The sequence below is a fragment of the Cinclus cinclus genome, chromosome 10, assembly GCF_963662255.1.
Source record: "Cinclus cinclus chromosome 10, bCinCin1.1, whole genome shotgun sequence".
Lineage (NCBI taxonomy): Eukaryota > Metazoa > Chordata > Aves > Passeriformes > Cinclidae > Cinclus > Cinclus cinclus.
Genome location: NC_085055.1, coordinates 6,955,912 through 6,973,009, shown reverse-complemented (window position 1 = coordinate 6,973,009; position 17,098 = coordinate 6,955,912). Strand labels below are relative to the sequence as shown.

At 43.5% G+C, this 17,098-nt stretch overlaps 1 protein-coding gene across 1 annotated transcript in view; it reads left to right on the top strand.

Annotated features, from left to right (window-relative positions):
- The first annotated feature begins 475 nt into the window (after nt 1–475).
- The window catches only part of GNB4 (G protein subunit beta 4), a 30,512-nt gene continuing 13,889 nt past the window's right edge, over nt 476–17,098 (top strand). Inside the window, exons 1-2 of the mRNA XM_062498910.1 lie at nt 476–515; nt 16,146–16,245. Of these exons, the coding sequence (XP_062354894.1) occupies nt 16,189–16,245 (57 nt within the window). The 5' untranslated portion in view covers nt 476–515; nt 16,146–16,188. The remainder of the gene's footprint in view (nt 516–16,145; nt 16,246–17,098) is intronic.

Here is a 17,098-nt window from a genome sequence, read left to right as displayed (position 1 = left end):
GCAAGCTGAAGGCTTCATGGCAAGCAGTGCTGCCCTTGGCTCCACGGGGTCCCCTTACGCCATGTCCCCATCCCCACTCTAACCACCCATCTCTTTCTCTCTGGACCCCCATCCCCATGTCACTGCTGTCCACCAATGTCCCCATCCCCAAGTCCCCATTCCCAGGGGTCCTACCCTCAGGTGAAATCTCTGGGTCCCCACATCAGCTCTCCATTCCCTAGTGCCCCCATCCCTTCGGTCCCCGTGCCCTGGGGTCACACCGCCACTCACGGCTGTCACCCGCAGTGTCCCCATCCCCCGTGTGCCGTCCCTCACGGTTGTCACACGCGGGGTGACAGAAGCGCCGCCCCCAGGGGGCGTGGCGCTGCGCGCGCTCTGACGTCACGCGGCGCTGCCAAGGCAACGGCCCGTCACGTTGTCCGGTCCATGCGGGCGGGGCGGAGCCGCTCCCGCCCCAGCAGCGCCATGGCGGCGGCTCGGTGACACCGCGCTCGGCGGCCGCCCGGACACCGCAGGTACCTCCGCCCGGGAGATGTCCCCGCGGCCGGCTCTGCCCGTCTCCCGCGGCTCCGTGCGGCCGGCCCAGGGCGGTGCCCGGTCCCCCCGCGGCTCTGGTCGCCGCGCTGGGGCCGGGGAGTCTCGGCCGGGCGGGGCCGCGTGGGGCCGCGGGTCGCGCTTCCCGGCGCGGCTGCAGGGCCGGCCGCTCCCGCGGGCGGGCAGGAGGCTCCAGTGCAGGCTCCAGTGCACATCCTGTCCGAGCCGCGGAGGCCGGGGACGGGCTCGGTCTCAGCGGGGCGGGCTCGGGCTGGCCGGACCCGGGGAGGGTCCCGGTGCCGCGTCCGGCGCTGCCCCCGCGGGGCCGCCCGGGAGCGCCGCGCCCGCCCCGCCCCTTGGGCGGCCCCATCCGCGGCGCTGGGGGGGGCATGGGCGGCACCACCGCAGCGCTGGGGGGGGAGGGGGGCGGGAGCGGGAGGCAGGCAGAGCTCGGGCGGCGCCGCCGGCAGCGGCCCCAGCGCCGTGAGACCCCGGCAGGTGAAGCCCCCGGTAGGGAGAGCCCTGCGGGAGAGGGGCCGGGGCGGCCGCGGGGCGAGGGCGCGGTCCCGGGCTCCGCCGGGAGCGGCGGGACGGGCGGGCGGCATCACCCGGTGCCGTCCCGCCCGCCCCGGAGCGCGGGCACAGCGCCCGGGCTCCGCGGGGAAGGGAGGGGCAGGGACAGGGCGCGGAGGGTCCCCCGGGGTGGTGCCGGGGACGGGGGGTGAGGAAGGGAGGGAGAGGCTCGGTATCCCGGGCTGGGAGGTGAGGAGCGGGCGGAGCGGGGGCAGCGGTCCCCGGTGACCCCGGGGTGCGGGGTCCCTCCGGCCCAGGAGTTGCTGCCGGGGGTCAGGGACGGCCCGCGGTGGGCAGTGCCGGGGGCTCGGGGCGTGCAGAGCGCTCCGGCCGGGCCCGCGCTTTTGGTCCGGGCTGTAGTGCGGGCGGCTCCCGGCTCGGGGAGCAGCTGGGGAAGCTCCGCTCTCGGGTACCTGACTGGAACAGCCCAACCCTCCCCTCCTCTGGGTTTCAGCGTTCCATAAATCGGCTTTGTGGCGAGGGTCTGTGACTTGCATGACTTGCGTGACTGTTGTGGCAAAGGTGAATCGGAAGGTGCTCCCTGTCTTTAGGAAAAGTGCAGAGTCATTAGGTGCTTTTCGTGTCATACTTTGTGCGTATTGCTCATTTCCCCATCCAGATTTATTTTACTTTTTTAAATCTGCTTTTTAAATTTTACACTTGTTGTTGAGATTATCATGTTGATTTTTAGTTTGATTTCTGTTGGAAATTGTGAAAAGCATCCCAATTGCTACTAGCTATAGATGTGGTAGACTAGTTTATGCTGTAATATTATCTAAACTAATGCAAAATATGCCTCTGATCTGTCCCCTCCTGCTGATTATGCAGTTGAGAATGTTGTCTTTTATTAGACTGGTAGCTTGGAAAGTACGTGATTTTCCAGGATGGTTTTTGGTTCTGAAATAGAAGCAGGGTAGGTCTCAAAGCGAAGTATGAGGTGAGGAAAAAAGTGCTTAATTTAATTAGGTGTAATCAGTTTCTGAAGCAGCAAAGGAGTGCTCCTCTGCTGGGTGGAGAGTACTGGGGAGGGAAGGGGAAAGAATGACAAAATGGTGCAGAGAGAGAAGACAGGTACCAGGCTGTAAAACCTGCTGTGAAAACACAGGGGGAGATGAAAACTGTTCTGTAGGAATAGCAGGGACGTGAGTCTGCAAAGTCATGGGAGTGTTCAGAGGAAAACCTGAAGCTGCTTCCTGACTTCTCTTAGAAATATGGGAAGTGATGTAAAAGATGGTCACTAACCTGACAATGAAGTGTCAGCTACAGGACATGCAATTATTGCTTAGAGCTGGGGGAAGTCTGAAGCCATGCTAACAGGAATAATAACTATATCAACAAATTAAGATGAAACAAACCACACGACAAGCACACACAGTCATGAAAGTATCTTAATGGAAGGGAATTTCAGTGGGTTTTTGCAGGGTGTGTTTGTGATTTTTAAGCATGATAGCTGGGGTGAAGTTAATTTATGCTTCCAAAGAACAGACTGATGCTGTCTTGGAAGAAGGGGAATAGGGGAAATGAGGGCGATCATAAGTATGTGGTTATATCTCACTGTGTGTCTGTTCTGGAAAACTATGTTTTGAATTATTGTTTCTCTAAAATGAGCAATTTTCACTGGAGAATGTAGATAGGTCTATGAGAACTTAGTTCTCAGCCAATTAAATCTGTATAACCTATAATTTGTAAACTTGTATAACCTATGTTGTAATAGTATATAGTATATACCTTTCACCTGTTAATCACAAAAAAAAGTTGAGTTTCAGGTTACAGATGCATCTTTTTCTCTCTTCTGTGTTGTTAAGTGCTGCAGCAAATAGCTGCTGTTCTATCTCTATTTCAGCCCCTTTCTGAGTGCTTGGAAAGTTGGTCTTGATTAACTGCTCAGGTAATTTAAATATTGGGTAAAAAATTGTTGGCTACAAATGCCATGTGTTATATTTATGTTGGATAATGAAAGTTTCACCTGTATTTCCATGTTGCTTAGTTGAGGACTAATGCATCTTGTGTTTAATTTGTCCAAGTATTTTAATTTTCAAGTTTCTAAAGAAAAATGTAGGACTCAAAAACCTCACTAGAAAACCTTGCAAAAATATTTTTGAATACAGAAGTGTGTAGTTCTCTCTTGGACCATTACAGAACTTTAAAAAATGGCACAGAATTTATGAATATAAGATTTTGAAGGTGAATAAGATATACAAATAATTTAATCTTTAATTTTTGACTGTTGTGTTACTGAATGCAGTCATTTAAAATTTTTGTATCTCGGAAGTCACTTTGAGATGTCTTAACCGAGCTAGTAAGAAATTCTCTGAGCTTGATGTGCAGTGCATGCTTCTAGAATGTAAATACTTTGGGACAGTGATAATGCAGTGATTGTGTTTTGTACTTAACACTGTCTGGAAATATCAATGCTCAGATTAATGCAGCTCCCAAGTGCCTGGAACCGGCTGTTTAGAAAGTATGCATAGTATCACTAATCAAGAAAACATTTTTTTAAGTTGCACCAAAATTTTTCTGTTTTCTAATTGGATGCTGACCTGTCACTTACTTCATCTTCTGAAGTGTGTAATTAAATTTAGTTGTTATTGTTTCATTCTTGTATGAAACTTCTGTGTTTTGCAACCCAGAGTTTTGTAACAGAATTTATGTGAAAGACCCGAAACAGAACTACAGCAAATGCTCCTGAAAAACACAGAATGTGTGCTGTTCCCTTGAGGCTGTGCTTTGGTACCTGATATTAGTGCAGAGGGCTTCATGGAGCATCCTGGGTAGCAGGAGACATGGCTGCACTAACCTGCAGTTTTAATTAAAAGGATGGCCCTGTTCAGGCTTGGGTCATGTCTTCAGCAGTGTTTGAACAACTGAACTGTCCTTGCAGAGAGCCTGAAACAAGAGCAGGAGGAGAACTCCTGAGTGCTTTGAGTGGATGTCAGCCTGGATGCCACCAGTGATGCTGGATGTGAGATCATTGTGAGTGGCTGGGGAGAGCTGGGCTGAGGGTTTATGAAAGCCAGAATTAGCACAGGTACACATGGACATTGGCTAGCAAATGCTTACTCAGTTCACTGAAGATGGTTTCATTTCCTTTAAGGTGTCTCGGCTTCCAAAAGTTTATGAAATGCTGACACAGGCTAAGGCTAATTTTGATTCAGTTACTGTAACTCCTGCAATCTCTTGCTTTCTAAAAGGGCTTAAACTGAAAAGAAGAGGAAAGATGGAAGTGCCTGGTTGTATTGTGGAGCAAAAGGCACTCTCAAGTGCCACCTATTACATAAAATTAGTTCAATGGGGCAAAACAGGTTTGACAATCTGCAGGAACTGTTTTCCCCCTCCTTCATATGTTAGATCTCAGACAAATAAATATTAATCATATGGATTTTCGTTGTAAGCCAGATATTTGAGTCATTGTGAATCCAAGTGTTTTGAAACAATTAAAGCGCTGAGTAATGTTAACATTGAAATTATTTTTAAGGTTTTAATTTTCAAGTGGGGTGGGGAGGAGAAAATGAAATCATAAAATCAATCACAGGATTGAATGTGCTTCTTAAATGAGATTGGTTTTGGAGCTGCTTTCAGCGACTGTCTTGGCAGCTTTACAAGCACAAATCACCTCATTGCAATCAGCAGTGGGAACTCTTGGACCTGCCTGGTTTGTTTTCATCATGCAGGTATTAATTCAGGTGGTCAGCATCTAGTCCAGCACAAAGCATCCAAGCAGTTTCAGGATAACCTGATGATTTAATTCTTATTGGATTATTTTTTGTATATGTTTTTTTTCTGATATGTGTGTATATATATATACACGCATACATATATGTGTGTATATATGTATATCTGTAGTAATTATTTGTAACATAAATTTCACTTCTATAATTTTGTTTGTATATTGAGATGCAATTTGTGTGCATTTGAAGTCCCGCATTAAAATTAAAGATGCTCTTTTATGATCTGTTGTTGAAATGTGATTTAAAATTGGTCTGTTTAAAAGAAATATTTGATCTGAATATTTTTCTGGTGACCATTTATTTCATAATTGGTTGTTTTAGGTGATTGTTCATATAAAACAGTTTTATTCCTAGCTTGGAAAAGAAAGACATTTTTCTTCTTTCAGGTCTTGATTTAAGTTGAGCTTAGTTGTTACTGAGCTGAAAAAAGTATTCAGAGTCCATGTATAGATGTTATGCTTGTCAAAATCTGATTTCACACACTAAATTTACTGTGTACCTAGTGATCATGATCAGTCTTGATGATTTGACTTAAAGGTTTTGACAGTGCAATATAATGTCATGGTACTAAAAATTAGTAAATTGGAGTACACTAGGTTGTAGGTAGTTAAATTCTGTAAAAGCTTCCTTTTCCCCAAAAAAATATGAATTAGGTTTCGGATCATGTATTTATCTTGTGTTGCTGTTGAGGAGGCAGACTGGAGCCCTTCCCTTGTGCATGGTGCTTATGGGAAGATCAAGTTTTGTTCTAATCTCAACATTAGGCAAGATAAAGCAGAGTTAAAAAAACAGCACAGCAAACTTTCCATGACAGCATCAAGTCCAGATGCCCTAGAATTTCAAGAAATTAATCAGAATGTTGATACCATTTTCTTTCCATTGAATGGTAGGAAGGACATAGCAGGGGGGGTTGGATGCTCCTGACTCTCTCAGGGGAAAAGAGCAGTGCTCCACAGGGAAGTGTTACAGCTTTTTATAGGACACTGAATGCCTCTTTTCAGTCTCACTGACTGACACTTGTTGGACAAGAAACTTCTTCATTGCTTTTTCAAGTAGTTTTAATTCAAGGTGTCTAAATACAAAATTAATTGAAGGTATGGAGAATGAGATGGCCTGGAAGTAAAGCTGTGGCTTTGGTGCTACAAACACAACCTTAACTTCTAAGATATGCATCAGAAAAGGGGAAACTCCTTTTTTTTGTTTTGGAAGCCTCCCAATAGAGGGAGCTGGATTATTTATGTATTTTTATACAGCAAAATAAAAATAAAATACTAGTCCAGAGCAAATGTCCTGTAAATGAGTATTTGATGATGTGAGTGCTTCACTGGAGTTACCCACACTTTAGGAAAAAGCAGCTAATTTGGAATGTCAGGTAGCTGGGGATGGGAAGTTAGGCATTTTTTTTTCCTGCTTATCTGTTAGATGTTCTTACAAATGCAGATAGATGGGCATCAAAAGCCCAACATGCACTTTAGAAAGGGATAGAGTGAAGAAAGTTGACTTTTCCTGGTGGTGCTGCTTCAGAAGCTCAAGGAATTCTCTGTTCTCATAGAAACCTCATGGCCCTGAATCATAGAGCTTTGGTAACTGACAGGGTGAGAGCTGAAGGGCCAACAACGTTAGCAAACAGTTGGATTGCTGCAGAGTTTCAGAGCTGTGGCTGTGTTTGTCTTTTCATTCACAGGTATCTCTGTGCTTGGTGTGTAGCTTGTGGAAGCAGGAGCTTAAGAATCTTTAGCCATTTTTACCAATCCATCAGTCACCATTGCTGAGAAAAGCTTGAGTGGTGGAATATCTAACATTAAACCCAAATAGACTTCCAAGAGCAATGTCTGCCCTGTGGTGAGGGCTAGAACAGACAGGGCTTTAGCTGAGCTGCTGTCCAGGCTCACCATGGCTGAGATAAGTGGGGAGCACTTACAGCAGCAGAAGTTTCAGTGTATTGGAAAAACCCTTGAGCAAAGCAGGTTGTGGAGCCATGGGCTCTCTCCTGGCCCTGGTGCCTGACTGATTATTCCTGTCTATAACCTTAGGCTTTGTCTCCACAGGGGAATTCTGCTATTTATAACCTAGTGAGCATCATGTGTTCATAAAAAAGTTTTCATAAAAGAAAGTTATACTTTGTGGAAGACTGCTACAGGTGGGAATCAGTATTGTACTTCCTTGCAGCAGCAGTTTGTTTCTTTTATCCTCTTCTGTTCGAAACTTCGTCTAGGCCCATTTTCTTTCCAGGCAGATAGGTAATTTCTGACTATGGACCAATTAAAAATTGCTTCTATGGAGACAGCCTTTTGTTTTGAGAACCCTGCAAGTGTGGAGATAGTTAGGAACACAGTGCTACTGATTTCCTTGACAACTTCTTTCTTCAGTATTGGATGTTTTATCTTTAGTGAGCAACTGTTTGAAAAGAGGCATTACTGCTTGAGAAACATCAAAAGGAATTCCAAGGAGCATAGATTAGATATATCAGTCTCATCACAAGTGGTACCAGAAGTAGCTACACAGCTCTTGTGCTCTTAATCCTGTATGTGCAGTAATAGGGGTGAAAAAACAGTACATAGGGTTTTTACTTTCTAGCATTGGATTTCTGATCATTCTGTGGTGTGAGGTTTTTGGTAGAAAGTATATGCATCTCATACAAATATGAATCTCAAAAAAAGAAAAATTTTTAGAAAAGCCTACTAAGTTAGACTGAATTCTAGTCTGGAAGACAACTTAATTTTCATGGCTTCAAATCACAAGCAATTGAGCAGAATTGTGTTGTGAACCCAAAAGCAAAATTAAAATTAGACTTGAGGGCAGTAGTTTTATCTGACCTTTGCATAATTGGTATTAAAAAAAGCACAAATGTTTATATTGCCTTGTTTTGCTGTGAAAGGGTGCAGCTGTAAGCTGTGTTCAGCACATAATGCCTCGCTGTGACTGCAGTACCAAGGGAGTGCCAGTGGTGCTGGATGGGGAGGACGAAGGGTGCTGGGGACCATGTATCCATCAAATGCATGGCTTCTCCCGAGCTGATGGTACATTTGAAAGGATGCAGTGTGTTTGTGTGTGTGTAGCTGGTACTGCTGGGCTTTCTGCTCCTCAAGAGAGTGAGAATGCTCCACTTTCAAAAACTGTCAGCCAGAAATTATTGCAGGGAGTGAAGAGTCATCCGAGCTGAATGGAGGCACTTTTCCTGTAGGCACTATAGTTTCTCTTAATGTGTATCTTCTCTGCTGACTTTAAACCTAAAATTTTCTGTGCGCTTGGTGCTTTTTATGCACACTGTGCAGTCTGCTCACTCTCAGATAACAGGAGGCTGCTTCAGTAATCTTTTGTGCCTGTAGGTGCCAGACCAGATTTTATATGCATAGCACTGCTTGGCCCTACATGATGCCACTTCAGGAAATACCAGTGCATTAGCCCCTTAAAAAAATCCAAAGTCAAACTTGCTTAGAAATGGATTTAAATGTAAATGAGGGTCTTTCAAAATGACTTTGAATTGTCAATCTGCAGTACACTTGTACTAAAATGTTAAAATAGCTTCTGGGTATAGCTGGGTATTTGAAGAGACAAAAGCCCTCAGCTCACTCCATATGTGTGTCCACCTGTCTGTCCCCAAGGAAAAAATTGGACTGGAAACATCTCTGTCTTCTTACTTAGGGTTATATCTTTCTGCTTCATTAAGATCTTTCTTGCCATTTCTTACATGTTTTGAATTGCAAAACCAGTAATAATTTGTGCAGTAATGGAGCGTCCTGAGGTCAGTGAACCAAGTTTTTATTGGGGAATCATTATTATAGTCACTAAAGGCAAGATAATTTTAATTTCATGTGGAGTTCTGTTCGCAAGGGAGTGTGATAAAAATAAGGCTATGCTTATGTACCAAAACATTTTGACCTGGAAAGGAACATAATGAATATAAGATGCAAGAATGTTAATTTTGGAAAAAAATCACTGTTGGACTGTGAAATATTCATGAGTAAAAAATTCCTTCCTTCCTGTGCTTTTCTCAGCCTTATGTTTAACACTGAATTTCTTGAGGCTTTTTTTTTCTAGAATCTAGTGTGTGTGGGTTAAGAAGAGTAAGGTCTTTCTGTATGTGTTTTATGAATGTACTTGGCTTAGACTTTAGCTGGTCGGTTCTTAGGAATAAACTCTCATGTCTCTGGGCTTAAGACACCAGTCTCATGAGCTGTCAGCCAAATGAAGGACAACAGTCTCAAGTCAGTGATGTTTTTTTACTAGTAAACTTCAGAATCACTTCAGTTTCTAAACTGATTTCCTTTGTCTGTTTTGCAACTGCTGTCAGCAGGGTCAGTGTTTGTTGGTCTGTTTGTCCTCCATGGAAACCGTAGTTAAACCAGCCACCAAACCCAAGGTGCTGCCGTGCCCCCGTGTGCTGGGGCTGGTCCGCAGCGTGGTTTGGGTTGGAAGGGGACCTTGAAGATGTCCCAGTTCCAGCCCAGCCCGTGTGGGTTTTCTCTCTGAGCCAAGCTATGGCTTCGTGCTCAGCTGCTGCTTCCTCTGCTCCCCTCTGTGGCTGAGAAACACTCAAGGGTGATGTTTACAGTGCTCAAGGCTGAAGGCAAACACAGAGGTTTATATTCGGTTCATAACTCCAAGTAGTACTTGTGGTAGATAGAAGTGTTTTGATGTGGCAGGCTTTATTTCAAAGTCCTGTTAAAATCCCTGGCTGGCTGTGTCCATGTGTATAAAATGGCACTTTATTTCTGCTCTTCACCGTGAGTAGGTCCCAGGTGTGCTGGGGAAGGGAGGAAGGAGCAACATTGCTGCCTGGAAACTGCTTGTGCCACCCTGTTGGTGGATGGGGTTGTGTTCCTGCTCTAACTGCTCAGGGCTTGTGGGTACACCAGGAGGTGACACTTGAACCCCACTCATTTGCAGTTCGCTTGAGTCTGTCGTGTCACCTCTCCATTCCAGCTGTCCATGCAGTTCTGAGCACACACATTCATTGATCCCTTAAAATTGGGGATGGTATCTCTTAGAGGAATGGGTGTTTAAGTAAGTTCTACTCATACCCTTCCTCTTGAGAGGCGTTGGTTGATTATTTCCTGTTTTTGTACCAAAGTTATAATGGAGACATATCACTTTAAAACACTTCCAAAATGTGCAGAAGTGCAACAATAGCACTGACCTCAGCGAGCGAGGTCACACCCAGGCTGCTTCCTGTTTTCTTCTTGGGGAGACCAGAGGCCCTGAGCATGGGAGAGCTCTCCTTTGCATCTGCCTGGGGGTCGGAAATCAGAGCGGCAATTAATTCCTTCTGACAAAAATGAACGTACAAAAATCTTAAAGATTGAGTTAGGATTTCCAGGCTTGTTTTCTTATTTGTAACCATTTTTTGAGGGAATAACCATTATTTTCTTACTTAACTGATGTGTGTAAGATGTTCCGCAGTTAGTGCACTCCTCAAAACATACATTAAAGATAAAGAAAGGAGGGAGATTCTCTCCTCTCAAACCTCTTGAGTGTTAAAGACCAAGGTTACACAATGGGACAATTAGGGCCCTTATATACTGTTATTTCAACTTATCCTAGCATTATTCTCCTGTGTTTCAAGTATTAGTTGACCAGTATAAAAGCTCCTTGCTTTGTTGTCTTTGTTTATTGATGCAGTACTGCTACATGGCAGAACAAAGAAGGCTTGGGAGAATGGATAGCTGGAAAGGTCTCCGAGAAACAAAGGAGAGGCTAGCTTAGGGCCAAGGTGTAGTAAAAAAAAAGCCATTAAATGCTTCATTTTCCTCAGTGAAGAGCTGAGTGTGTGTGGTTCTCAAACAGCTCTACCACAGAAAATACATTATGTAAAATTCCACCTGAAATAGTTGCTATATATGAAGGCATGTAACTGCAGCACAGCATTAATGCATTTACTTTAAATGACTGCTGTGCAGGCAGAGATTTCACTTGATGTAAGGCTTTGTCCACTGTATCCAGGTTTGTAGATTTTGAATATGTCAAATCCATTCTCTTCAGGCTGTAAGAGATAAAACCTCTTTTTGTTCTTCTCTATTCATGGTGCTTTGGGGAAACATAAATGACTGGGCAAAGCTGCCGAAGTCTTGTTTAGTGTCACTAAATGAAGAAATGTTTTATCAAAATCTTCTCTGGTACATCCTGAATATATAAAGTGTTGGTCTGTGTGTGCTGGCAGGTCTGAGCGCCAGAGCCCATTGTCCACAGCCTGAGTGTCTGTGAGTTACCAGTGTGTCTGCCTTGAGAGAACTGGAGTATTTCTTGGTCTCTTTCCCCTGTATTTAGTAAAGTGCTATAGTTAGCATTCCTTATGTTTAGCCACCTGTGTGATAACTAGTAGAGATGATCCCATGAAAGCTGTGTGGAACCTCCTTTCTCCTCCTGTTTGTTGATCACTTTGCGATCTTGCTGCATAGGAGTTGAAAACCTGAAGCTGATCTGTAGGTAAAGTGCTTATTTCAGTTCTAAAGGATGGATTTTTTTTTAATACAAAATGAAATTTTTACGTAAATAACTCTGATAGCGCTTAAGAATTCAGTCAAACAGACTGTTCTTTCTGCAGTCCCTTTCATCTCTATATATTTGGCACAAAAATAGCAAGCCTTTGTTGTGGGGTGGGGCATATTTACACTTCTCTAGTAACTCTTGCAGAGAAAATTGTGTTTTTTTCCAGCCACAAAGTTTTGAGTCCACAGGTTGCAGAGAGAGTATTTTGGAGACAAGACCCTGGGGTAATTTGTCACTGCCTCCCTTTATGATGAAGAATTAAACTCTTAGCAAATGATGCTGCTACTGAATCAGGAATAGTGTAAGGAGTAATTTATCTGTGGAGCACTCCAGCCTGGCAGGGGCTTTCTTGGCACTAGATATACTGTGGAATCTGACTTAATTAATTATTTTGCCTGGGGAGGCACTTTATTTTGGTATCAGTAAATTCACTTGTACAAGTCCACTGAGGTGCAGTTTAGCCTACAAATGACTGGGGGCAAGGATGCGCTTGGCTACACCAAGTCAGTGCTCACAATGAGCTCCCTGTGCTGGTGCTTCTGATGGAAGCATCTCGTGTCCTTGACTCCATTTCCTGCTGGTTTGGGTGTCCTGCAGTGGCACACCCTCAGCTGCCAAAGGTACTAAAAGGTTCTTCCCTGTCCTGTTGCTCTTCTCCTCGAGACCTCAGCGGGTGGAACTGTTCACAGTGCATCGTGCACATCATGAGTTGTATTTGAAGAGAAGCATCTGACCTCTTGATGAAAGAGGTGCTACCTCTGAATGCTGAAAAGCAGATACCACGAGTATTTTGCATGTGAGCAGGCTCAGAATATTTTTTCTCTGATTCAACATTTATTAAAACTATGAACAAGTCAGGAAAGTAGACATCATGTTACCCCCAGTGTCCTGAAATGGCAGGAGGAATCCTCACTCACTCTTTCTGCCTATACAGGTGCAAGAGCTGATGGCTTTGCTGTGTATATGACCAAGCCTGGTACAGCTGGGCTCCTGGAGAAATTCATATCTGGAATAGACATTTTTCCAGGCTGTGAAGCTGCACTCCTTCCAGGCTGCAGTATTTTGATCTTGGAGGGGAGAGCGAACAGGCATTGTGTCCTTTGTAACCTAGCATGGGTTGGTGATGAATCCACTGAGGTATTCAGTAATTTGTATGAGGAAAAATCTGCAACACAGAGATCACCCCTGTTCTTGGAAATCCTTGTAAACCCTGCCAAAGCAGTCCCAGCATGTAATCTGATAAAACCCAAGTTGTTTGCCTGGTGCCTGGTAGCACACTTCAAGGTTATGGTGATGTCTTGCTTCTCTGCAGTGAGGACAGGTCTGTAGGATGCAGCCTCTGCTTTGACACTGCTGCCAGGCATCTCAGTTCTGTGTTTTTCTGTGCTTCTCCTCACTGTTAGGCTTTGAAACAGTATCACAGCAAGTAAATCTAGTCTGAGTAATGGTCTTTGCATGGAACTACCTCAGTAGTATGGTAACCATACTGCTGGAGATTCAGAAGTATTAAAACAAACAGGGGTGCATCCACGACTTCCAAGCATGTGCTTATCTTCCTGTGTTGCTGTTGTGAGTCTGGTGACATCAGTAAGCTATTCCCACAGGAGTTCAGAGATGTTGCTTACAGAGTTAGTGTGAATCTGGAATTGCATCCATGAGAGCTTCCTCCCTGCCCACTCAATTTCTGTAGCTTCCTGTGGGCACATGAAAATAGTGCTTGAAAAAGAAGTAAAAATCCCAAGTGGAAGCTTCTTTCTCTCAGTTCTGCTAAATATTTAATGGTGGGTGATGATCTGAACACACAGGCCTTCGCATTGGGAGCTGCTGCCAGGCAGTTCAACACTGTTGGATACGCTTCAGTTTAATAGCTGAACTGCACTTAGTGTGTTTACTGTAGTATCTTGGTGTTTATACATAGCTTAATATCTCAGAGTTAGCTGTTCAAATGCTGTGTACTGGAAAGGGACTTTCATGCTTAAAGCTAGAGTGAACCAGTTCTAAAGTGAACCTGGATTTTGTGCAAGTGTGTGCTGGTTTGAAGGCAGCTCTGCTCATTGATGTATAGCTTGACCTTGAACCACTGTCACATATCTGCTGAGCAGCAATGCTTAACGTTTTGCAGATTTAGAATGTGCTGGTGCTGCTAGGGCTTTCCACTACTAAAAAAGTTTCTCTCAGGAATATGAAGGATCATTGTCCTTTTATTTGCTTCAGAATTATTTTTAAACTAGAGACATGTGGGTGAGTGAGAAGCCTTCTGGAGTTTGTCCATGTAGGAGCTTGGAGAAGTGTAACATGATTTAAAGCTGTGAGGTTTAACAGCTGTGCAGCTGTTGGTGCAGCTTGGTGCAGAAATGGCTTTAGTGGTGAACAGTGCCGATATGAGTGACATTAATTAATATTAACTTTATGTGCAGAATTGTCACTGATGGTCTTTGCCAGTGCAATGCTACAGCTCATTCTCAAATCTGCTCACAGCTTTACCTATGAATAGAAAAATGCCCTAATTTTGGGTGCTTGTGACTGGCCATGCATGCTTCCAGTTGTGAAGAATGTCACTTTCTTTATGATCAGTAATTCTCTGTGAGAATGTGAAGTGACTGTCTACAGAGCACTGAAGTGTGTGGCACATCACAGGGCAGAAGCTGACTTCCCTTCTCAGAAAATGAGAGATACATCAACTTCCCTGCTAGGAATCTTTATCTCCTGTTAAAAATAGCACACAAGACTACTAAACATTTGGAGGCAACATGGCTGGCTGGCTTTGAGACCACTGTTTTGTCTGTGTTACCTTTGAGTAGGTTCTGGAATAAAAAACGGATGGTTGTACTGAAAAGATTAATTTGACACTGTCAGAACTGAAAGTGGGGCTATATTTCATAAAGGTATCCCCATTAAAGGCATTAAGGTTGTAATTAAACTCAATAGCCTGTAAAGGTATTTGATTAATGTGTGTGCTAAAGTCACGTTTTTAATGCTTAATCTTTCAAATTGGACACGAGTGTAGATGGCTTGTATGTTATTCTGCTGTGCATTCAGCAGAGTTAAATAGTCTGAGCTTCTGAAAAAAGAACACAGCAGGAAATGGAGACGTCTCCTTGAGAATTTCCAGATGAATTACAACATCTTTGTAGTTGAACAGAGCACAGGTTTAAGGAAGGGAAATGTGTGAACCTCACAGTTTGGTTACATGTAGCTGGAAATACTAGTTAGAGCTGAGTCACCATCCCTCTTACTGATGAGGTTGTGTTTTGATTTGGAGATGATCCAGTTTAATGTGTGTTTGTGATTTGGTTCTGAAGTGGACTTGAAGTGATACCTGTGGGAAGCACAGATTGAAAGGAAGTAGATGAATAATTAGTGAAGATACTTTTCTTCAGGAGCAGCAATAAACTTTGCAGCTCTCAAACACTTGCATATGCTGTTATTCCAAGGATGATTGTTTTATTGTAATTTGCTTTGAACCAAAGCATGTCACTCTCTTCAGTCTATGAGTGGTGTTTTATAGATGGCAAAACCCTTTCCTGAGTCAGTCTTTTAGAGCACATCATTACTGAACTGCGGAGAACCAGTAACCAGACCAAATAAAGGGGTTTCCTCAGAGGTCTACAACTTAGGAGACACACTGTGACCTTTTTGCCTCTGTTTTTTGGCCATTTTTCAGTGGACTGAATAGGAAGCATAGACTAATGTTTTGAATAGATTCTTCTTCCTGCTTCTTTTCCTTCCTTCCTCAATTTCCATTTCGTGAGTAGTAGTCTGACTTGTCTGTCTTCTTCTACAAGCTAGAAATGTTTTGGCTTTTTATACAGTGCCATGGGACCATTATCATCACCTTTCTGGTGTGCTTTTACTGTCATGAAAAAAATTACAAGTAAGCACCTGGCTTGTTTGTGAGCAATTTACTTGCTGATGTTGCTTTCATTGCAAGGATTTTGAAGTCTCCATGTGTGTGAATAGACTTAAGAGGTCTCTAGTGGTGTTTGGTTGCACGGCTGTGCTGGAGATAAAAAAACCTGAAAATTCATCTGAGGAAACTTTGTACAGCACGCTGAAAAAAATCAAATGCAGAAATCTGATTTGGAAATAAAAATTACTAACCTGAAAATGTGCCTGCGTGTGGTCTTACTGTTAATTGATCCCAAGTTAGCTTTGAGTCCTCATTCAGATGGCAACTGCTTTAGGGAGCTGAGGGCTGTATCAGCACAGGGATGCTTTTAGGGAGGGTTTGGTCTTTGCTATCCCTTCTCACTCCATGGGTGCTTTGAAATCAAAAGATCATTGTGCCTTGCCTAAAACAAAATAAGAGAAAAAAGTGGTGATAATCTGCTGTTTCAACTGTAGTTTAAGACTCAAAAATTTCATCTTCATTTAAAACCAAGTGTGTCCTGGATGCAAGGTGCCTGTATCATAGCCCTGTTGAGCCCAGGGGTAAATACTGGGGGCACCTGCAGCCTCTGCTCTGTGCTGCCATCCTGGGGAACAGACTGACAGATTTCTGGGCAGGGAAGCAGGGAGCTGCTACAAAACAGGTTTATAAAGTACAGTGGGTGGTTCTGTTGACAGTTTCTTTTATATTTAAAATAGACTTCACTCAATTCTGCTTTTTGTGGTAATTCAGGAATTGAAATCACTTAGGTCTTGCCAAATTCATTAACACTGTGTACTAAAGGGAATGTCTATTTGGAAGCCTTTCTAAAAACAGAATAAAAATATATATATATATATATATATATATACACAGATTCTTAGTGGTTTTTATGTTTTTTTAAGAAGGAGAAAAATAACTTTCAGCATCTCTTTCTTCCCTCTTCTTGGCAGGTTTTCTTCACCAGTGGAGTGTGAGAAATAGAGGTTGAGGAAGATGAGTGAGCTGGAGCAGTTACGGCAGGAGGCAGAGCAGCTGCGAAACCAAATCAGAGTAAGAATTGTGAATTGCTTATTTTCCACTATAAAGTTCCTCCTTTAATGGAATAAACTGTAAAGATCTGTCAATTGTTCCTGTTTAACTTATGCAGAGCTTAAAATATTTTCTGAATATTTGAGTAAAAAAAATCAGAAAAGCCATTGGTATAATGCAGTAAATTCATAATATTTCTTGAACAGTGTGTTTCCTGATGTAGTTTGCTGAGTTTTGGTGCTGGGGTGTATGCGTTGCTGCAAGTTTTATGTTCTGGTTTTTTAAAAACAGAAGGGAGCAGGAAACTTCTAGAACCTAGACATGACAAGTTTGGTTATGGGTCTTAGAAAAGCTTGGTCCTGGGCTAAAAGTGATCCCTGAGAAGCCTGAGGTTAGAGCAGAGAGTGTTAGAGAGCCTTCCAGGGTGGCTGTCATTTCTACAAGCACTGTTTTTTGGCTTCCTGTTCAGTTTATTTTTATTAAATGCTGATGCCCCCATACAGGCTAATTTTTGGTTGTATTTACTCAGTGAAGATAAACCAAGTATGAGCTGTCATGCCCAGTCAGTTTTCCAGGAATTTTTTGCAATGTACATTTATAGATCAGTGATGCAGTTTTCAGTAAAGTATAAGCAGGATCTTCAAAGTCTGTTTATTTTTCATCAAAATTTTCAAAGCATGGCACATTCATAAATCTGATTTATATGGGAATGGCTTATTTGCAAACATTCCTATCAGTACAGGTTTCTTGGAACATGTTGCATGCACAGAGGCTTTTTTTAGTGTGGCATCTGCTGGCAGTGGTTGTTGTGTGGTGTCTGCTGCGAGGTGTGAGGAGGTATCTGCTAGGTGGTGTCAGCCTTGTGCTGAACTCA